Genomic DNA, 23,885 nt, shown 5'->3' with positions numbered 1-23,885 from the left:
TGTAATGCTTAAATTTTTTATAAGTAATAAAATGTCTTTTATCGAAAAAAGTTGTATCTCTATCTGTAGTTGTTGTACTCCGCCGTTCCATAAAACTTATCTAAGATGTATCTAAATTTAAATGTGTTAAACACTAAATAATCCTTAGATACATCTAAATTTTAACAAACCTTCCATGAGACAAAGTGAACGAAGGGAGTACTATAAATAAAAGCCTAGGCCGATGGGAATTACCGAGGCAAACAATCGCTTTTGTCTGAATGTACCCGGGCCAGTGAAGCTTTGCATCCTAGTCCAGGTCAAGCACCTCGGAAACAAAAGTCCTATCATCAAAATGTCTCTTGTTGTGGTAGAATTGAGATGGGCACATGGGCGGCGATGTTCATATTCCACAATGGAATCTTAAAATCTTGAAAAAGATGTGTTTGGAAAATATTCAGTTCATACACAGGATATTTCCTTCTTATTGACAGTCATGAAGTGATCTCAGCTAGAGGTGAAGGTGGGCAGGGAGGGAGTAGTGAAATCGCCACCAACGGTGTAGTAAGATCTAAGCTGATGTACAAATTGGTCGACGTACCCTTCTTGGAGTTCCTTATTGGCTACAACTTGCTGCATCTTGGCTGCGCCAGCTACGAAGCCCCTCCTGGCCTCTCCCTCAACCATGACGGCCTGGACCGCGCTCGCGACGCCATGGCGGTCGAACGAGCCATCGTTCTCGTCCCTGGCCACTTGCAACCCGACCTTCTTCGCCTCCATTTGCCGCGCGTTGGGCCCTTGGTCCCCATAGATGGGCAGCATGACGAGAGGGTGACCGAACAGGAGGCCTTCGACGAGCGAGTTCCGGCCGCAGTGTGTGAGGAACCCTCCGACGGCGGCGTGCGCCAGTATGCTCATCTGGGGCACCCACCCCATGCTCACTAGCCCATGGCCGCGGGTTCGCTCTTGGAAACCGGGAGGAAGCACGTCCGTGTCGTCCAGGACGCCGGCACCTCGAGGCTTCCTGAGTGCCCAGAGGAAGCGCGTCCCGGCGAGCTCCAGCCCGAGGGCCAGCTCGTGCACCTGATCCACGCGCAGCGGCACCTCGCTCCCCATGGCCACGTATACCACTGACCCCGGCGGCTGCGCGTCCAGCCACCGCACGGTGGCGTGCTTTGATCCGTTGGTGCGGCGGCCTCCGTCGGGCGACGGCGGCAGAAGGCCGAGGGGCACCACCGGCTTGCCGAGGAGCGTGGCCACCAGCGGGAAGGACTCGGGCTCCCACTCGACACAGCTCCGCATGGCCGTGAGTGTGCACCTCTCCTGCGTCAAGAGGCAGCGCTGGAGATTGGACATACCGGACGACGCCGCCCCATGGCTGGTGAGGAACGTCGCCGTCTCCTCCCGCTCGTAACGTGGAACAGCGTGCGCGGCCGCGGCAGCCTGTTCAAACACAGAGGCGACGGCAGAATCGGCGTGCTCCGGCGGCGGGCGCGGCACCGTGGCGAGAAATGCACCGTGGCGAGAATGGTAACCTAACATGTTTTCCTAATTGACATGCATGACACAGGGAGGATCCTGTTTTATTCGGCAGGCTGGTGGGTAGAGACGGCGTGGAGCTGTGGCCGGGGTGTCCAAGGCGGCGATGCCAGATGTCGTGGGAGATGGTGGCGAGGAATGCAGCGGCGTAGGCAGGTGGGTTGACGGTGTAGAGAGGGCCTGGACTGTTACATCGGAGAATCACGATCCCGCTGGGAAGAGCCTTCACAGAAAAACCAAAACGATCAAATTCAATGGTGCAGTGATTATCGATGCAGAATTGACGAACAGATATGAGATTTTTGATGATTTGTGGGACTAGGAGTATGTTGTGAAGATAAAGGGGTTTAGTGAGGGTATGAAGAGTTTGGGAACCGACATGGGTGACAGGAAGGGTTGCACCGTTCCCGACGGTGACAAATTGTGAGGAGGATGGAAGGAGGGAGTGGAGATTACCGGGATCGGATGCCATGTGAGAGGATGCACCAGTGTCCATGTGCCAATCGCTGCCGGGTAGCTGCAGGTTGTTGAGGGCAGCGAGGAGAGCCGGGTCGATCTGCTGTTGCTGGTGGGCGGTGGGGACGTAGGAGCCCTGGGCTGTGTACGCCTGTGGTGTCATGCTGGGGCGCGGGCCGAGGAGGCTCGGGGACGGCGGCTGCCATGCCGTCGGTGAGCGCGGCTGCCACGGTGTTGATGGAGGTGGCTGCCACAGGGCCTGCTGTAGCTGGGCGCGAGTGGGGGCCCCCGTCCAGGGATTGAACTGCCAGGGGTTGTCGCGGCCGCGCCCACGTCCTCGTCCGCTGCCGCGTCCGCGGCCTCCGCCGCGGGAGTTGTTGGTGAAGTAGTTGGCGCCGCGGCCGCCGGCGCGATCGCCCCCGAAAGGGGCAGGCGATGAGCCCCCGAGGGGAGCAGGCGATGATCGATCGCCAGAAGTAGGGGCGCGGGCGCCCCCGTTGTTGGGCAGCACGCTCTGGCCCATGGCCCAGAGTGCGGTAGAGGCGGCGTTGCGTGCGTCAGTGCGGCGCTGGGTTTCTTCCAGGATGAGAGCGGAGCGCGTCTGAAGAAACGAGGGAAACGGCACCTGAAAGGGGAGAAACGAACGCAGATGGGCGTAAGTGTCATTAAGGCCTCGGAGGAGCGTCAGAACCAGCGTTTCGTCGCTGATGGGCTGGCCGACGTCAGTGAGGGAGTCGGCGAGGTTCTTGAGCTTGGCGCGAGTAGTCGCTGATGGAGAGATCGCCTTGTGGCGTGTTGCGGAAGTCGGCCTCGAGCTGGATGGCGCGGTGCTTCTTGTTGTCGCGGAAGAGATTCTCGATGGCGTCCCAGATGGTGAGCGCGGTGGAGCCGGGACGCATGACGATGCCGAGGAGGTCGGCGTCGATGGAGCCGTAGATCCAGGAGAGCACGGTGTAGTCATCACGGCCCCAAGCGGAGGTGGGAGACGTGTCGGAGGGAGTAGCCTCGCCGGTGACGTGGGCGGTGAGGCCGTAGCGGCCGAGAGCGACGAGGAAGAGCTCCCTCCAGTTTGTGTAGTTGCCGTCGGTGAGGCTGAGGGTGATCGGCACGTGGAGTTTGATTGAGGTGGCGTAGGTGGAGGGACTAGGGGTGGTGGGTTCGGTGGGGTTAGGGTTTGGGGAAGGGGTTTGGCCGGCCGGAAGGGAGACGGCGGCGGCGGTGGTGGCGGCGAGGATCTGCTGATTGATGGAGGCTTCGCGGTCATCTAGGGCTTTGGCACGAGCCTCGAGTTCGCGCTCCTTGGCGGCGATCTCTTCGGGAGTCATGGTGGGAGAGGTGAGGGAGGTTGACGGCTAGGGTTAGGGTTTTTGGAGAGGGAGGGAGAGGGTTTAGGCGGCGGGGAGGATGACCCGCTCTGATACCATGAAACAATGGGCTGCTCGATGGCACGCCTCCTCTCCCTCTGTTTCTATTTATATGCACAAGGACTTGAGGTACAAGTCAAGATTACAAGTATTGTTACACAAGATATATCCCTAACTAATCTTGGTTAGCCGCACGGGAGGATGTCTCCCTAACAGGCAGAAGCAGCGCGAATGGCACCTGGCGATCCATGAAACAAATTACTTTTGAGAATCTAAGATATAAATAGGAGCGCGCAAACTGGGCGGCTTTCATGGACTGAACCGAACCTTGTGGTCGAGGGCGGAGGCGGCGGCCCAATGGTGGAAGGCGTCGGCGACGATCCAGTGAGGCCTCGTGGCCTCGTCGGCGCACGCGGCGGCCAGGAATTCCGCGAAGGGTGCGGCGAGGCCGTCGAAGGCCTTAAGGTGGAGCTCCCGCATATCGTCGGGGACGTCGTGGCTGGACTCGGCGCCATCAGGGAGACCTTCGACGCGCGGGAGCGGGAGAGCAACGAGGTCGACGCGGGGCGCCGTGGCGGGGCGCAGCGGCGGGAGGCGGGCGATGTTGCGCGGGGTGGAGACGTAAGAGACGCGGTGGCCCCGCGAAGCCAGCCGCTCGGCGAGCTCCAGGTACGGGAGTAGGTGGCCGAACGCGAGCCACGGCGAGATGACGATGCGCAGCGGCGACGGCGAGGATGAGGACCGGGCGTCCATGGCGGGTTCAGCAGCTCTAGTAGCCGGTGACGTCTAGTCGTGTAGTGGGCTCTGCTCACAGGCACCACGAAATTAGCCAAATTATATACTCTTCTGTCTCATGAAACTTATCTTAGTACCCCTTCGATTTATAGATTCACATAGAAATCGTGCAGAATTTGAATCCTATGATTTTTTTTTTGATTCATAGGAACATACTCCCTCCATTCCTACATATAAAGTGTATAATTTTTGGTACGGAAGTTAAGAAACTCACATGAAGAGAAAACTACATAAGATTTTGGTGGGATTGATCCTATACAATTGACATGATAAAATAGAGAAGTTTTCAAAAGATAAGGAAACACAACCAAATCCCTAAAAAAAATATCCACACGGGTTATCCAATGCAATATACCTTATATTTTGAAGTCTTTTCTAAAAAAAACTATACACCTTATATCTAGCAACGGAGGAGTATTTTATAGGAACCAGTCCTATATAAATCTTGTAGTGTAAATCATATAGAAAACAAAGATTAGGTCATACATCATAGCGAATTCCTTTGCTACAATCAAACACATTTCATTTTGCCATAGGATTCAATTAGATATGGCATCTCGGTCCTATGCATTTCTATTCCTACACTTTTTTCATCCTATGAATCAAAGAAGCCATTTTTTTTGTTAAATTTTAGTTGTAGCTAGATACTCCTATTGTTTAGCATTCAGGTACATCTAAATTTTGATAAAGTTAAGACATGTTTGATGAAATGGAGGAAGTAGAATCGTAGTGAAGGAAAGTATTCCACCGCTAGCATCTAAATCGTAGCTGATAACAATCTTTGGGAGTGTGGTACGAGGGTTGTCGCGCGTACGTATTAAGAGGGTTGTTTCACACCGGCGCATCCGATATGGACGGCCCAAAAATGACTGTTATTAGGGCATGTACAATGGTAGGAAAGATGGGCCTTCTCTTAGCAGTCCACGTCATCTAGAGAAGACACTGCATATAAATGGTATAATGCATTATCTTTTATTGTTATCCATAGCAATAATGAGAATCAATTAAATTTTAGAAAGAAATTAAATTGCTAAGGGAAGACAAATGATACAATGGACAAAATAGTCTTCTCTTATTTCATAAGAGATCATCCCTTAGCTAAGGGAAGGCAACCTTCTCTTTCTTCAATCTCTCTCTGCCAACTAAGCAAAAAATCCTACATGGCAGCCCTAAGGGCATGTGCAATGGTTGATAAGATTATCTTATCTTAGTCCTGCCACGTAATCTAGATATAACAATAAAACATGATGTACAATGGGTTGTTTTTAATCTTGTCTTTAGTAACGAGACATCCTAACTTTGTGGTGAGAGAAATTGTGCTAAGAGAGGATCTCTTAGCTAAGAAAAAGCAAAGTCTTTTTTTATCTTTATCTTTCCTCCACCTCAGCATTTATCCTACGTGGCACTGCTAAGATATCACCATTGTACATGCCCTAAGGGAAGGCTGATGTTGTACGTTCCCTTACCTTTTTAAGATAGCCTTGGACATAGTTTTGAATAATAATTCAAAACATATTACATAGTTTAAACTTTAAACACATAAATAATTTTACACAACCGAACATAAAAAATATATTGTCCATTAAATAAATTACAACTCAACTTGTTTAAGAACCCGGCTGCATTTTTTAAAACCCCCACAGATGCTTCACTAGTCATTTTGAAGTTGATTATGGACCTGAGTGTTACAGATTTTTAATGCATGGCGAGAAAAGTAGCAAACTTAGCATTAGTGTTTTTTGAGGGACTTGCTAGTTCTTAAGTCCGTGCTCAGTCAAGTCCTACACCATCGGATTGCATCGTGATTCATGCATATCTGTTGCAAGTTGGGTTGTAACTGTTGCAAGTGAAGTTGCAAATAGGATTTTTTTTAGTTGCAAGTGAAAATGCAACTAAGAAAAATTATAAAAATCGTTAGATTTGCTTCGTGATTCGTTTTAGTTAAGGTGCAACTGAGATTTAATAATATCATCAAAGTGAAAACAAAGTTAGTTCTCGACTGACGGAGAAATAGTCTCACCCATTTGTTTGTATCTAAAACAGTGTGCCATTTTAACAAGGGAAAACGTGCCAAGCCAAATTTGCATGGTACTGAAGAACAATGATGTTTTCCTCATCATGACGAGACAACAGGACATTTGTTTTTCAAATGCAAATTCGCCCGTGCAGCTTGGTCAATCAGTGTGGTGGCATCTGGCATGAAATCTCTATCAACCATGGTATGTTGCAAATATGTTTGTCAATTGGCTACTGAAATAACATCTAATTGTAAAAAGCATGTTAACCTTGGAACGGCAGCCTCATGTCGGGCTTTGTAAATTTACAAGAATGAATGTTTGTTTGATAAATACATAGAAAAACTCCTACGCTGCAGATTATGTAAGCGTGTATTAGCTTCGTACATGATGACTTTTGTAGAAACAATAGCACAACGAGGTCTTCATGGACATGTATCCTAGTGGAACGGTCAAGGAGCAGAATCTACATGTTGGCGGTCTGTGGCCTTAGTCAGCCTATTTTCTTTTCTTTTTTGTGACATGACTATGAGATTGTATCGAACAACTTTTTTCTTATTTTTTACGCCGTGTGCACCTTTATAATGCAGAGAGCGGGTACAACACTCTTGTGCTTCTATCGTCTTGACACTACTTTTAGTTAACAAAAGTTCTCTTTATTCAAAAGAAAGAAGCTGATAACTGCAGGCTTGAGGGGTGATGGTGCTTCCTCACCCGTTATCGTACTCTATGAGTGATGGTGCACAAAAGCACATCACATTTGTTGTCTCGGTGCTCATTAATGTCCAAACTAGTGTACTGCACGTAGCAGTACTGCTCAGCAAAGTCAAGTAGGAGTACTATAGATGCTACCTGATTCACTGTTGCACGGTGTGTGTTTTTCTTTGTCACTAGATGCGTACAAGCCATCACCCCCTTGACGTGGAGCCTTAACGATCCCAAACATTCAACTGTGTAGATCAACCCCTTGATACAAACTTCGTATTTCGAGCTAAAACTTTAACCAACAATTTGATCAATAAAATAGTATAAGTTATGACATAAAAAATTGTTAGAAATATTTCTAACTTATATGAATCTAGCGATATACTTTTGGTGATATATAACTCATATTTTGTTGTTTATATTGTTGGCCAGTGTTTTACTTTAAAATGCATGGTGGCCTTATATTTTAGGGTGGAGTAAAAATTACAGAATATCGTTGATGCTAAAAGATGAGTGGTGGCAGTGACCCGCTGTCTCGACATGAAACTTCAAGGTTCAAGATGAAGGGCATTTTAATGTTGTATTTTATTTTTTTAAAGATGCTTTATATTGTTTGATACTTTTTTTTGATGCCAGGATCTTTTTTTTTTTGCCGTAGATAGCCAAGGGAGATCCTATTCAATGTTTACTGCGTAGGTTACGCGTGAAGCTCCATCCGTGGGCTGGCTCAGTAGCTCGCTTGCCTTCGTCTTTTTTTGCCGCTCTGCTGGTCTGCTAAAAAACATCGGTTTTCCATCCGGTTTCTGCAGTTATAATCTCTAAATATCCGGTAAAATAAAAAATGTTCTCAGATTTTCAAAATGGTTAAAAATCAAATATATGTTCATAAATTTGGAATTTGTTTGTGGATATAAAAGTGTTCACGGTTCTAGAGAGTTCACCATTAAAAATATGTTCGTGAATTTGTGAAATGTTCACGAATTAGAAAAAATTGTGTTAAAAAATCTTCAATGATTTGAAAAGTTGTTCACAAATTAAAATAATTTTAACACATTTTAAAATGTTTGTTGATTTGGAAAAAGTTCCAAGATTTAAAAGTTGTCTAGCATTTGAAAATGTCTACGAAATTGAAAAATCCCATAAATTTAAAAAGAAAAAGGAGAGTGGATTTTGTAGACACGCATGGGTGTGGGTATGTTATATGTCGTTGATTTATTGCTCGATATTCCCGCTCACTGTGTTAGGTGAAAAATAGCGCTTTCTCCTCCTTTTATGCGAATCTTAAAGCAAAACATATGGTGAAGAAAAAAAAAAAGAGTTGAAACCGAAAAGGAAACCAGACAAAACAATCCACTAGTAGGAAAAGCCTCATCAGTGGCGCACCAAAAATGGATTCTATGGCGCATGGGAGGTGCGCCACAGAAACGTCGCCACAAAAATAAGCTTTCTGTGGCGCACCAGCCCATGCGCCACGGAGTTAACGTATCCGTGGCGCACGTGCTCTTAGGTGCGCCACAGAAAAGACTGCGCCACAGAATTGGTTTGCAGTGCGCCACAGAATTTGCTTGTATTATACACGATTTTGTGCTGCCTCCTGTACACATGCAGTTTATAAACAGCAATATACATATATACAGGTTATATACAACAACATTCAGATATAATATAAATATCATGTACATTGCACAGATATAACATAGACATCATCATCACATTACTTAGATCCCGATCGAGATACATATATAGTGGCAAGTGTCAAATGTTTTGCATATAACTCTTAATTCATACAAAATTCACAATTTCGAGATACAAAGTAGTCTTCATCCTACAAAGTAGTCTTCATCCGGTTCCTCCTTTGCTCCGTCATATCTACCCACCAGGCTCGCTTGCATCGGGGTCCTTCATCCAGCTTCCTACTATGATGAAAATGGAAGAAAGTGAGACCAACAAGTCCGATGCACAAGAGAAATGGAATAAATGCCTCATACATTGTTGGTCAACACAAATATTAACATTCAGGGACGGTATAAGTGAGACCAGTCCGATGCACAAGAGATTGATATTTGTGCTATCTTAGCAGGCTCACTTACGCCGCTCCCGAGTGTACGGTGACCAAACATTTTAATCATCGGCATTTTGAAAATTTCAAAGCAAATGGAATGACAAAATGGAATAAGTGCCTCATACATTGTTGGTCAACACAAATATTAACATTCAGGGATGGCGTAAGTGAGACCAAGTCCGATGCACAAGAGATTGATATTTGTGCTATCTTACCAGGCTCACTTACGCCACCCCCAAGTGTACGGTGACCAAACATTTTAATCATCGGCATTTTGAAAATCTCAAAGCAAATGGAATGACAAAATGGAATAAGTGCCTCATACATTGTTGGTCAACACAAATATTAACATTCAGGGATGGTGTAAGCGAGGCCAGGTAGGATGCACAAGAGATTGATATTTGTGCTATCTTACCAGGCTCACTTACTCCAGGGGGGCTCGTCTACAAAGTATATTACGGCGTATAGCTGACCAAACACTCTAATCATCGGCACTAAAATGGAAGAAAGAGCCAAGTGGTATCTCAACTAGATATCATATGCCTCATACTTTGTTGGTCGAAACAAATATTAACATCCAGGGATGGAGTAAGTGAGGCCAGGTAGGATGCACAAGTTGATATTTGTGCCATCACACCAAGCCTCACTTGCTTCACCCCCGAGTGTACGAGTGATCGACCAACCATCTAATCATCGGCAAGTACAAAAACACCAACAAACCAGCAACCATGGTGACATAAGTCAAGATGCTCAAACACACATAGCATGCATGGAGCGAGATGCTCCAAAGGGATTATTCATCACTTGGTATATAGACCAAGTGATGCCGGCAAAAGAGAGGCCAATCAAGAACCAAGTAAATCCAGTAAGTGATAGATATGCCTAAACAAGCAACAACACATAGCATATCCCAGCTAACCGAGATGAGACAAGTCTTGGTAGCCAATCGAATCACCTAGCACCACCTAGCCTTTTAAAACCATCGAAACAGTCCTTCTTCTTCAAAGGATACCACAGGTGGCATTCATTTACATGATCCCCTACTGTGGATATCTCTATTTTCATCAAAGCCAACAAGAAATAGAAATTTATCATTACTCGGTTGAGTTCAAAACAAAGCTGGGGTACCATAAGGGATTATTCATCACTTGGTAGTAACCAAGTGATGCTCGGCAAGAGAGAGGCCAAGCCCGAGCTAGTCAATCCGAGTAGAGATAGATATGCATAAGTAAGCAAGAACACATAGCCTATCCAAGTTAACCGAGATAAAACCAACCTTGACAGACCAACTTAATAACCTAGCATCACCTAGTCTTTTAAACCATCGAAACTTCCCATTTTCTTCAAAGGATACCACAGTGGCATTCATTTACATGATCCCCTATCGTGGATATCTCTATTTTAGTATACATTCATTTACAGCTTTTGCCTCAGCCTTTGCATCATTGGCTGAGCCAAGACATCAAGCATCCGGCCAGGGAGCATTCTTAGGCCAACCAAGAGAAACTACAAATATGTATGTATACAAGCCCACCAGATAGCATAGTAGCATACCATAAGCTCACAAGAATCCATCAAGTAAATATGTACAGAGACATAGCAACAACCATGTCAAACACAAGCACATAGGGTGGAATAACAATGTTTGGTCATCATTTAATCATAGACCAAGTGAAGCCTGGTACAAATGGCAAGGACCAGGAATTTGACCAACTCAAGTCACCATGGTTATGCCAACCAATTGAATAGTAGCATCTTCCAAATGGAACTAGGAAGGAAACCATCCCAGATGATTTACCAAGCCAGCAGTTCATGACCGCAAAGGCCAATTCAACCACCAAACCATCCAAACCACCAAGCCTACACACTTATCATTACCCAACAAGGATTCAAAATGAAGCTAGGGTCCCCAACAATAGTTGGCATCCATCTAGCTTAAGTAAATACGATAATAGAATCATTACCGCAAAGTAGTTCATCTCAATTATCTACATTAACAAGATAAAGTTTCACGAGATAAATGAATTAGTCAACTGCTAGGCAACAGGGATGCTTGGCAAGCATCATGCATCCATTCATATGCTTTTCAAAGCATAAGCAACCACCGAGTACATGGTGAGAAACTATACAAATCAAGCAACAACACAAGTATATCAAGCAACATGCATAGATAGAGAAAGTAGTAAGTAATTATCAACCAATTGGTGATCAAATGATCACCAGAGCTTGCAAACACAAGCCATAGGGGCAGCGGAGGAGGAATTAAGAGGGAGAGGAGGGGAGTGGAGAGAGAGCACCGATGACAGGGGTGGAGGACGAGCTTGAAGATGACGGCAGGGGTGGAGGAGGAGGAGGAGGCGGCGGATCCTCCACCTTGCCGCGACGGCGGCCCCTCCTCGCGGCGGCCCCTCCTCGCCGTAGGGGCAGCTTGTGCTCGCAGGTGGCGGGGATGGGAGGACCGCGGCGGCATGCGCCCCTCGCGGAGGAAGGCGGCGGCGACGGCGGCGGCGACGACCATGGAGGATCCAGGTGACCACGGAGGAAGGCGGCGGCGGCGGATCCAGGCGACCACGGAGGAGAGGGGAGAGGGGAGAGGGGAGGAATCCTCCAGGCGACCACGGAGGAAGGCGGCGGCGGCGGATCCAGGCGACCACGGAGGAGAGGGGAGAGGGGAGAGGGGAGGGGCTCGGGAGGGGAGAGGTGAACAGAGCGGGGAGGGCACGGGCGAGATGATATAAGTCCCTTAATTCCGTGGCGCACCGGAGAAGGTGCGCCACGTAATCAACTACTTCCGTGGCGCACCAAAGCCGGTGCGCCACGAAAGAGTTATTTCGTGGCGCAGCACGACATGTGCGCCACGTAAATACCTACAAGAATAAATGGTGGTGGCAGGATGTGGGCCCCACATAGTTTCGTGGCGCACTACCCAAGCGTGCGCCACAAAATTAAGCTATTTCTGTGGCGCACCCAGAATGGTGCGCCACAAAATAATATTCTGTGGCGCATTTTTAGTGGTGCGCCACAGAAATAAGCTCCGCCTATAAGGGTTTTCCTACTAGTGATCAAACCATGAAAAGACCCGACCAAAACATTTCACAACCTTCGTAAAATCGTGCTTATTAGGCCAACCCACTAATAAGAGTACTTATTAGGCCAACCCACTTTTACATACTATAACATACCACCGACTAATATTAGTAATATGTTTCGTAACTGGTTCATGTAGGGATTCGTTGCATAGAAAACAAAAAAATTCCTACCGCGAGAACGCAATCCAAGCCAAGATGCAATCTAGAAGACGGGAGCAACGAGGGGGTGATCGAGACTCACCCTTGAAGATTTCCAAAGCCTATAAGAGTAGGCTCTTATTGCTGCGGTAGAGGATCACTTGCCGCTTGCAAAAGCGCGTAGAAGATCTTGATCACGGTGCCACGATCGGGCAGCACCTCCATACTCGGTCACACGTTCGGTGTTGATGAAGACGACGTCCTTCTCCCCGTTCCAGCGGGCAGCGGAAGTAGTAGATCCTCCTTGGAATCCCGGCAGCACGACGGTGTGGTGGCGGTGGTGGTGGAGATCTCCGACAGAGCTTCGCCTAAGCTGTGTGGGAGAGAGAAGTAGGAGGAACCGCTAGGGTTTGGGAGAGGGGGCGCCGGCTAGGGCAGCCTTGAGGGGTGCGGCCATGGTGGTGTTGTGGTGGCCGGCCAGCCCCTCTCCTCCCCTCTTTATATAGGTGGAAGCCCCAAGGTTTAGGTCAAAGTGTCCGAATAAGACCCCAACAAAAACCTTCCAAGTAACCAAACCTAGGGGGAGTGGGACTCCCCCTTTCCTTGGTGGGGTGGCCGGCCACCATGGTGGGGAGTCCACTTGGGACTCCTCCTCCCTTAGGCTGGCCGGCCAAGGTGGGTGGAGTCTCTCCGGGACTCCACCTTCCATCCTTATTTCTTCCGGACTCTTCTAGAACCTTCTAGAACCTTCCGAGAGAAAATACCGCATCATTTTCAAACCTAGAAAATGACTTCCTATATATGAATCTTATTCTCCGGACCATTCCGGAACTCCTCGTGATGTCCTGGATCCCATCCGAGACTCCGAACAAAACTTCGAACTCCATTCCATATTCCATATCTACTTTAAACAACATCAAACCTTAAGTGTGTCACCCTACGGTCCGCGAACTATGTAGACATGGTTGAGACTTCTCTCCGACCAATAACCAATAGCGGGATCTGGAGATCCATAATGGCTCCTACATATTCAACGATGACTTTAGTGATCGAATGAACCATTCACATATGATACCAATTCCCTTTGTCACGCGATATTTTACTTGTCCAGAGGTTTGATCATCGGTATCACTCTATACCTTGTTCAACCTCGTCTCTCGACAAGTACTCTTTACTCGTACCGTGGTATGTGGTCTCTTATGAACTTATTCATATGCTTGCAAGACATTAGACGACATTCCACCGAGAGGGTCCAGAGTATATCTATCCGTCATCGGGATGGACAAATCCCACTCGTTGATCCATATGCCTCAACTCATACTTTCCGGATACTTAATCCCACCTTTATAACCACCCATTTACGCAGAGTGGCGTTTGATGTAATCAAAGTACCTTTCCGGTATAAGTGATTTACATGATCTCATGGTCATAAGGACTAGGTAACTATGTATCGAAAGCTTATAGCAAATAACTTAATGACGTGATCTTATGCTACGCTTAATTGGGTGTGTCCATTACATCATTCATATAATGACATAACCTTGTTATTAATAACATCCAATGTTCATGATCACGAAACCATGATCATCTATTAATCAACAAGCTAGTTATACAAGAGGCTTACTAGGGACTCCTTGTTGTTTCACATAACACACATGTATCAATGTTTCGGTTAATACAATTATAGCATGGTATGTAAACATTATCATAAACACAAAGATATATATTATAATAACCATTTTATTATTGCCTCTTGGGCATATCTCCAACAGTCTCCCACTTGCACTAGAGACAATAATCTAGTTTACATATGTAAAGATATAACACCTTGGCCTTCCGGTGCTTTATCATGTTTTGCTCACGGGAGAAGTTTTATTCAACAGATCTGACATGCTCAGAAACGTATGTATTTTGCAATTCATTTGCGTCTCTACGCATCACTCATTTTCTAAATGAGTCGGCATTTAAATATGTTTGGTCTTCTGGTGGAACCTTAATTCCGCGGTCTGAAATATGTCACTAATATTGTCATACACAATATAGCTTCAAAGTTCTGACACTATCGGAACTACACCAAGTTCTCAAAGAACCTCTTGACTTAACATCCTCAGTCATTGTCAAAACAATGACATACTCTGCCTTCGTTTGTAGAATCCGTCACAATATTTAGAACTCTTCTAAATCTAGCATAGACAACTTCTAGCTCATTGTTCTACCTTTTAAAACAACACTTAGTCTAATTTGAGATTGAAATTTTATTTTTATATGTGACAAAACAAATATAGGTGTAACACCTTACAGCGATTTGTTTGTCATTTCTCCATACAAAACTATATATATATCCTTGGTTATTCTTAAGTACTCAAGAATATTCTTACTGTTTTTCAATGATCATCACATGAATCATTCTGGTACATGCTCATAACACTTTTAGAGCATAGGACATCTGATTGTGTACATATTATTCGTGATCTATAATCACTCATGTGTTTTTACTCATTGAGTGTCATATACACTCAAGTCTTGTTAAACCTTCACATGACAAGATCATTTTCTTAATATTTCTATATTGAACTACTTCAATATCCATCCTATGTACTTTGACTTAAATTTATTTATGTGTTTCAATCTATCTTCATAGATCTTGACACTAATTTTTTTTCATTGAAATTAATTCTCAATGAAACCTTTTTAATCAAGTATATAATTACATCATTTATAACCAACTATATATCATCTACATAAAGTATTATAAATATGTCTCAGCGCTCCCACTTAATTTCTTGCAAATGCAAGCCTCTTCATCGTCTCTAATGAAATCAAAAACTTTTTGACTATTTCATCTGGTGAAGATTCCAACTCTGTGATACTCACTTCATCCAATTGAAGTTCATATACCTATCTAGTATTCCACGGACTAGCAAAACAATTGGTTGTATCTTGTATACACCTTTAATACATACTTCTATTAAGTAGTGTATTTTGCCATCCTACTAGGATATCTCATAAAAGAAATATGTAGTGATTACTAGAATAATCCACATAGACTATAAGCATTGCTACGGAAGATCTTATCTTATTGTAGTCAACTCTTTGAACTTTGTTGTAAACAATTTTTTGACAAGTCGAGCTTATTCAAGTATATTCCATCCAAGTCCATCAATTTTATAGATCCATTTACTTTCAAAAAGTATTCATCTATCTTGGATTTCATGGCGTATAGCCATTTTAACGGAGTCAGGGCCCATCATAACTTCTTTGTTCGTAGTTGGTTTATCATTGTTCAAAATCAATCCTTTGTCCACAAATCATTTATTTGATCACAAAGTAAACCACACCTACAAGGTTCAATAAGTACTTCGATCTCCATGGCTAAAACACTTTGTAGTCATGGAAGCCATGATCGTTGTGCCGCTTCCGGAACCATTTCCGATGCTGCGCTACTCTGATCATTATGCTCAGGTTCATAAACCATATCAAGTTCTATTGTCCTCCCACTCAAATACTTCGCTAGAAAACAATTTCTTGGAAATAAGAAACATTGACAAACACTTTTGTCTTTTATTTCATAGTGGAAAGAATTCCCAATCAATTCTTTGGGATAACCAACAAAGACATTTATCCGTTTTTGGTTGTAAACTTGATGGCGTGTATTTCACACGTTCGTTGGGCAACCCCAAGAGGAAGGTATGATGCGCACAGCAGCAAGTTTTCCCTCAGAAAGAAACCAAGGTTTATCGAACCAGGAGGAGCCAAGAAGCACGTTGAAGGTTGATGGAGGCGGGATGTAGTGCGGCGCAACACCAGGGATTCCGGCGCCAACGTGGAACTCCGCACAACACAACCAAAGTACTTTGCCCCAACGAAACAGTTGAGGTTGTCAATCTCACCGGCTTGCCGTAACAAAGGATTAACCGAATTGTGTGGAAGATGATTGTTTGCAGAGAAAACAATAAAACAAGTATTGCAGCAGATTTGTATTTCGATATTAAAAGAATGGACCGGGGTCCACAGTTCACTAGAGGTGTCTCTCCCATAAGATAAAAGCATGTTGGGTGAACAAATTACAGTCGGGCAATTGACAAATAGAGAGGGCATAACAATGCACATACATGTCATGATAAGTATAGTGAGATTTAATTGGGCATTACGACAAAGTACATAGACCGCCATCCAACTGCATCTATGCCTAAAAAGTCCACCTTCGAGGTTATCGTCCGAACCCCTCCGGTATTAAGTTGCAAAGCAACGGACAATTGCATTAAGTATGGTGCGTAATGTATTCAATAACTACATCCTCGGACATAGCATCAATGTTTTATCCCTAGTGGCAACAAGCACAACACAACCTTAGAACTTTTCGTCATCGTCCCAGGTGTCAATGCAGGCATGAACCCACTATCGAGCATAAATACTCCCTCTTGGAGTTACTAGCATCAACTTGGCCAGAGCCTCTACTAATAACGGAGAGCATGCAAGATCATAAACAACACATATGCAATAACTTGATAATTAACATAACATGGTATTCTCTATCCATCGGATCCCGACAAACACAACATAGAGTATTACGGATAGATGATCTTGATCATGTTAGGCAGCTCACAAGATCCAACAATGAAGCACAATGAGGAGAAGACAACCATCTAGCTACCGCTATGGACCCATAGTCCAGGGGTGAACTACTCACTCATCACTCCGGAGGCGACCATGGCGGTGTAGAGTCCTCCGGGAGATGAATCCTCTCTCCGGCAGGGTGCCGGAGGAGATCTCCAGAATCCCCGAGATGGGATCGGCGGTGGCGGCGTCTCGCATAGGTTTTCCGTATCGTGGTTTTTCGCATCGTGGGTTTCGCGACGGAGGCTTTAAGTAGGCGGAAGGGCAGAGTCGGAGGGCCGACGAGGGGCCCACACCACAGGCGGCGCGGCCCCCCTTGGCCGCGCCGCCTTGTGGTTTGGCCACCTCGTGGCCCCACTTCGTATGCTCTTCGGTCTTCTGGAAGGTTCGTGGCAAAATAGGCACCTGGGTCTTTGTTTCGTCCAATTCCGAGAATATTTCGTTACTACGATTTCTGAAACCAAAAACAGTAGAAAACAACAACTGGCACTTCGGCATCTTGTTAATAGGTTAGTTCCAGAAAATGCACGAATATGACATAAAGTGTGCATAAAACATGTAGGTATCATCAATAATATGGCATAGAACATAAGAAATTATCGATACGTCGGAGACGTATCAAGCATCCCCAAGCTTAGTTCTGCTTCGTCCCGAGCAGTGTAAAACGATAACAAAGATAATTTCTGAAGTGACATGCCATCATAACCTTGATCATACTATTTGTAAACATATGTAATGAATGCAGCGATCAAAACAATGGTAATGACATGAGTAAACAAGTGAATCATAAAGCAAATACTTTTCATGAATAGTACTTCAAGACAAGCATCAATAAGTCTTGCATAAGAGTTAACTCATAAAGCAATAAATCAAAGTAAAGGTATTGAAGCAACACAAAGGAAGATTAAGTTTCAGCGGTTGCTTTCAACTTGTAACATGTATATCTCATGGATAATTGTCAACATAGAGTAATATAACAAGTACAATATGCAAGTATGTAGGAATGAATGCATAATTCACACAAGTGTTTGCTTCTTGAGGTGGAGAGAGATAGGTGAACTGACTCAACATAAAAGTAAAAAGAATGGTCCTTCAAAGAGGAAAGCATTAATTGCTATATTTGTGCTAGAGCTTTTATTTTGAAAACATGAAACAATTTTGTCAACGGTAGTAATAAAGCATATGAGTTATGTAAATTATATCTTACAAGTTGCAAGTCTCATGCATAGTATACTAATAGTGCCCGCACCTTGTCCTAATTAGCTTGGACTACCGGATCTTTGCAATGCACATGTTTTAACCAAGTGTCACAATGGGGTACCTCCATGCCGCTCGTACAAAGGTCTAAGGAGAAAGCTCGCATTTTGGATTTATCGCTTTTGATTATTCTCAACTTAGACATCCATACCGGGACAACATGGACAACAGATAATGGACTCCTCTTTAATGCATAAGCATGTGGCAACAATTATTATTCTCATATGCGATTGAGGATATATGTCCAAAACTGAAACTTCCACCATGAATCATGGCTTTAGTTAGCGGCCCAATGTTCTTCTCTAACAATATGCATGCTCCAACCATTAAGGTGGTAGATCTCTCTTACTTCAGACAAGACAGACATGCATAGCAACTCACATGATATTCAACAAAGAATAGTTGATGGCGTCCCCGTAAACATGGTTATCGCACAACAAGCAACTTAATAAGAGATAAAGTGCATAAGTACATATTCAATACCACAATAGTTTTTAAGCTATTTGTCCCATGAGCTATATATTGCAAAGGTGAATGATGGAATTTTAAAGGTAGCACTCAAGCAATTTACTTTGGAATGGCGGATAAATACCATGTAGTAGGTAGGTATGGTGGACACAATTGGCATAGTGGTTGGCTCAAGGATTTTGGATGCATGAGAAGTATTCCCTCTCGATACAAGGTTTAGGCTAGCAATGTTATTTGAAACAAACACAAGGATGAACGGTACAGCAAAACTCACATAAAAGACATATTGTAAACATTATAAGACTCTATACCGTCTTCCTTGTTGTTCAAAACTCAATACTAGATGTTATCTAGACTCTAGAGAAACTAAATATGCAAACCAAATTAGCAAGCTCTAAGTATTTCTTCATTAATGGGTGCAAAGTATATGATGCAAGAGCTTAAACATGAGCACAACAATTGCCAAGTATCAAATTATCCAAGACATTTTAGAGTTACTACATGTAGCATTTTCCAATTCCAACCATATAACAATTTAACGAAGAAGAAACTTCGCCATGAATACTATGAGTAGAGCCTAAGGACATACTTGTCCATATGCTACAGCGGAGCGTGTCTCTCTCCCACAAAGTGAATGCTAGGATACATTTTATTCAAACAAAACAAAAAACAAAAACAAACCGACGCTCCAAGCAAAGTGCATAAGATGTGACGGAATAAAAATATAGTTTCAGGGGAGGAACCCGATAATGTTGTCGATGAAGAAGGGGATGCCTTGGGCATCCCCAAGCTTAGACGCTTGAGTCTTCTTAGAATATGCAGGGGTGAACCACCGGGGCATCCCCAAGCTTAGAGCTTTCACTCTCCTTGATCATATTGCATCATACTCCTCTCTTGATCCTTGAAAACTTCCTCCACACCAAACTCGAAACAACTCATTAGAGGGTTAGTGCATAATAAAAATTCACATGTTCATAGGTGACACAATCATTCTTAACACTTCTGGACATTGCATAAAGCTACTTGACATTAATGGATCAAAGAAATTCATCCAACATAGCAAAAGAGGCAATGCGAAATAAAAGACAGAATCTGTCAAAACAGAACAGTCCGTAAAGATGGATTTTATTAGGCCACCAGACTTGCTCAAATGAAAATGCTCAAATTTAATGAAAGTTGCGTACATATTTGAGGATCATGCACGTAAATTGGCTTAATTTTCTGAGCTACCTACAGGGAGGTAGACCCAGATTCGTGACAGCAAAGAAATCTGGAACTGCGCAGTAATCCAAATCTAGTACTTACTTTACTATCAAAGACTTTACTTGGCACAACAAAACATAAAACTAAGATAAGGAGAGGTTGCTACAGTAGTAAACAACTTCCAAGACTCAAATATAAAACAAAAATACTGTAGTAAAAACATGGGTTGTCTCCCATAAGCGCTTTTCTTTAACGCCTTTCAGCTAGGCGCAGAAAGTGTAACTCAAGTAACATCGAGAGATGGAGCATTGATATCATAAGCTCCCCCATCTGTAGTGGTACTAAGGGCTTTGTCAATTTTAGGCCTATAATAATATTTCTTTGGTTTAGGCACTTTAGAGACATACATAAACTTTTGCTCCTTTCCCACATAAGCTTTCTCTCTAAACTCGTAAAGATGAAAAGGTTGAACCCAAGGTTCCCATAGCTTTTTCAAGTTCGCCAATCCTATTAATTTGATTATCATGATAAACACAAGTTCCTAGGACATTAATTCTTTCATCAATTCCTCCTAAGGATTTATCAAGTTTGTCAGTTTTATCAAGTAACATCTCCAACTTAGTTTCAACACTGAAATTTTTCTCTATGGTTTCCAATTTTTTCATAACATCCTCAAGGGAGGTTTCAATTTTAGTTTCATTAACAGGTGGTGTTCCAAATAAACTCTCAATAATGCAACTAGCTTCTAAAGCGGGAGCACCTAGGAAGTTACCTCCCGCGAGACAATCAAGAACATATCTATTCCAGCTAGAGATACCAACATAAAAATTCCCGAGTAGGATAGTGGTGGAGTGTTTCTTAGTGCACCTATTATGGGCATCACTAATTCTATACCAAGCATCTTTTAAACATTCTCCTCCTTGTTGCTTAAATGAACGAACTTCAACTTCAGGATTACTCATTTTAGCAGTAGCAAACTAGATAAAGTAAATGCAAGTAAACTATTTTTTTGTGTTTTTGATATAGAGTGCAAGACAGTAAATAAAGTAAAACTAGCAACTAATTTTTTTGTGTTTTGATATAATGCAGCAAACAAAGTAGTAAATAAAATAAAGCAAGACAAAAACAAAGTAAAGAGATTGGGAAGTGGAGACTCCCCTTGCAGCGTGTCTTGATCTCCCCGGCGACGGCGCAAGAAAAAGAGCTTGATGGCGTGTATTTCACACGTTCGTTGGGCAACCCCAAGAGGAAGGTATGATGCGCACAGCAGCAAGTTTTCCCTCAGAAAGAAACCAAGGTTTATCGAACCAGGAGGAGCCAAGAAGCACGTTGAAGGTTGATGGCGGCGGGATGTAGTGCGGCGCAACACCGGGGATTCCGGCGCCAACGTGGAACCTGCACAACACAACCAAAGTACTTTGCCCCAACGAAACGAGTGAGGTTGTCAATCTCACCGGCTTGCTGTAACAAAGGATTAACCGAATTGTGTGGAAGATGATTGTTTGCAGAGAAAACGATAAAACAAGTATTGCAGACAGATTTGTATTTCAGTATTAAAAGAATGGACCGGGGTCCACAGTTCACTAGAGGTGTCTCTCCCATAAGATAAAAGCATGTTGGGTGAACAAATTACGGTCGGGCAATTGACAAATAGAGAGGGCATAACAATGCACATACATGTCATGATAAGTATAGTGAGATTTAATTGGGCATTACGACAAAGTACATAGACCGCCATCCAACTGCATCTATGCCTAAAAAGTCCACCTTCGGGTTATCGTCGAACCCCTCCGAGTATTAAGTTGCAAAGCAACAGACAATTGCATTAAGTATGGTGCGTAATGTAATCAATAACTACATCCTCGGACATAGCATCAATGTTTTATCCCTAGTGGCAACAACACAACACAACCTTAGAATTTTCGTCCATTGTCCCAGTGTCAATGCGGGCATGAACCCACTATCGAGCATAAATACTCCCTCTTGGAGTTACTAGCATCAACTTGGCCGGAGCCTCTACTAATAACGGAGAGCATGCAAGATCATAAACAACACATATGCAATAACTTGATAATTAACATAACATGGTATTCTCTATCCATCGGATCTCGACAAACACAACATAGAGTATTACAGATAGATGATCTTGATAATGTTAGGCAGCTCACAAGATCCAACAATGAAGCACAATGAGGAGAAGACAACCATCTAGCTACTGCTATGGACCCATAGTCCAGGGGTGAACTACTCACTCATCACTCCGGAGGCGACCATGGCGGTGTAGAGTCCTCCGGGAGATGAATCCTCTCTCGGCGAGGTGCCGGAGGAGATCTCCGAATCCCCGAGATGGGATCGGCGGCGGCGGCGTCTCGGTAAGGTTTTCCGTATCGTGGTTTTTCGCATCGGGGTTTCGCGACGGAGGCTTTAAGTAGGCGGAAGGGCGAGTCGGAGGGCCGACGAGGGGCCCACGCCACGGGCGGCGCGGGCCCCCCTTGGCCGCGCCGCCTTGTGGTTTGGCCACCTCGTGGCCCCACTTCGTATGCTCTTCGGTCTTCTGGAAGGTTCGTGGCAAAATAGGCCCCTGGGTCTTTGTTTCGTCCAATTCCGAGAATATTTCGTTACTAGGATTTCTGAAACCAAAAACAGTAGAAAACAGCAACTGGCACTTCGGCATCTTGTTAATAGGTTAGTTCCAGAAAATGCACGAATATGATTGATACGTCTCCGACGTATCGATAATTTCTTATGTTCTATGCCATATTATTGATGATACCTACATGTTTTATGCACACTTTATGTCATATTCGTGCATTTTCCGGAACTAACCTATTAACAAGATGCCGAAGTGCCGGTTCCGTTTTCTCGCTGTTTTTGGTTTCGAAATCCTAGTAACGAAATATTCTCGGAATTGGACGAAACGAAGACCCGTGGGCCTATTTTTCCACGGAGCTTCCGAAGACCGAAGAACATACGAAGTGGGGCCACGAGGTGGCGACACCACATGGCGGCGCGGCCAAGGGGGCCCGCGCCGCCCTATGGTGTGGGCCCCTCGTCGGGCCCCGACTGCTGCCCTTCCGCCTACTTAAAGCCTCCGTCGTGAAACCCCGAGGCGAAAAACCACGATACGGAAAACCTCATCGAGACGCCGCCGCCGCCGATCCCATCTCGGGGATTCGGAGATCTCCTCCGGCACCCCGCCGGAGAGGGGATTCATCTCCCGGAGGACTCTACACCGCCATGGTCGCCTCCGGAGTGATGAGTGAGTAGTTCACCCCTGGACTATGGGTCCATAGCGGTAGCTAGATGGTTGTCTTCTCCTCATTGTGCTTCATTGTTGGATCTTGTGAGCTGCCTAACATGATCAAGATCATCTATCTCGTAATTCTATATGTTGTGTTTGTCGGGATCCGATGGATAGAGAATACCATGTCATGTTAATTATCAAGTTATTACATATGTGTTGTTTATGATCTTGCATGCTCTCCGTTACTAGTAGAGGCTCGGCCAAGTTTTTACTCTTAACTCCAAGAGGGAGTATTTATGCTCGATAGTGGGTTCATGCCTGCATTGACACACAGGACAGTGACGAAAGTTCTAAGGTTGTGTTGTGCTGTTGCCACTAGGGATAAAACATTGGCGCTATGTCCGAGGATGTAGTTGTTGATTACATTACGCACCATACTTAATGCAATTGTCCGTTGCTTTGCAACTTAATACCTGGAGGGGGTTCGGACGATAACCCGAAGGTGGACTTTTTAGGCATAGATGCAGCTGGATGGCGGTCTATGTACTTTGTCGTAATGCCCAATTAAATCTCACTATACTTATCATGTCATGTATGTGCATTGTTATGCCCTCTCTATTTGTCAATTGCCCGACCGTAATTTGTTCACCCAACATGCTTTTATCTTATGGGAGAGACACCTCTAGTGAACCGTGGACCCCGGTCCATTCTTTTAATACTGAAATACAAATCTGCTCGCAATACTAGTTTTACTTGTTTTCTCTCGCAAACAATCATCTTCCACACAATACGGTTAACCCTTTGTTACAGCAAGCGATGAGATTGACAACCTCACTGCTTCGTTGGGGCAAAGTACTTTGGTTGTGTTGTGCAGTTCCACGTTGGCGCCGAATCTCCGGTGTTGCGCCGCACTACATCCCGCCGCCATCAACCTTCAACGTGCTTCTTGACTCC

At 44.5% G+C, this 23,885-nt stretch overlaps 1 protein-coding gene across 1 annotated transcript; it reads right to left on the bottom strand.

Annotated features, from left to right (window-relative positions):
* Nucleotides 1–397: 397 nt before the first annotated feature.
* LOC124701006 (UDP-glycosyltransferase 91C1-like) lies at nt 398–4,132 on the bottom strand. The gene is made up of 3 exons (XM_047233069.1): nt 3,666–4,132; nt 3,553–3,576; nt 398–1,527 (listed from the first exon to the last, which is right to left on the bottom strand). The coding sequence occupies exons 1-3, from the start codon at nt 4,089–4,091 to the stop codon at nt 487–489; spliced, it is 1,491 nt and encodes a 496-aa protein (XP_047089025.1). The 5' UTR covers nt 4,092–4,132; the 3' UTR covers nt 398–486.
* Between the last annotated feature and the right edge of the window lie 19,753 nt (nt 4,133–23,885).

The sequence above is a fragment of the Lolium rigidum genome, chromosome 3, assembly GCF_022539505.1.
Source record: "Lolium rigidum isolate FL_2022 chromosome 3, APGP_CSIRO_Lrig_0.1, whole genome shotgun sequence".
NCBI classification, from domain to species: Eukaryota; Viridiplantae; Streptophyta; class Magnoliopsida; order Poales; family Poaceae; genus Lolium; species Lolium rigidum.
The sequence above is the reverse complement of the archived record's forward strand: the minus strand, read 5'-3'. Positions and strand labels throughout refer to the sequence as shown.

What these genes read in the sequence shown, in the direction of transcription:
- LOC124701006 (XM_047233069.1), bottom strand. Translation starts at nt 4,091, where the DNA reads ATGGACGCCCGGTCCTCATCCTCGCCGTCGCCGCTGCGCATCGTCATC. An exon ending in CCTCCGCCCTCGACCACAAG is followed by an intron (nt 3,577 to 3,665) that starts GTTCGGTTCAGT and finishes ATGGATCGCCAG; the next exon opens with GTGCCATTCGCGCTGCTTCT. An exon ending in CATTCGCGCTGCTTCTGCCT is followed by an intron (nt 1,528 to 3,552) that starts GTTAGGGAGACA and finishes CATGTCAATTAG; the next exon opens with GAAAACATGTTAGGTTACCA.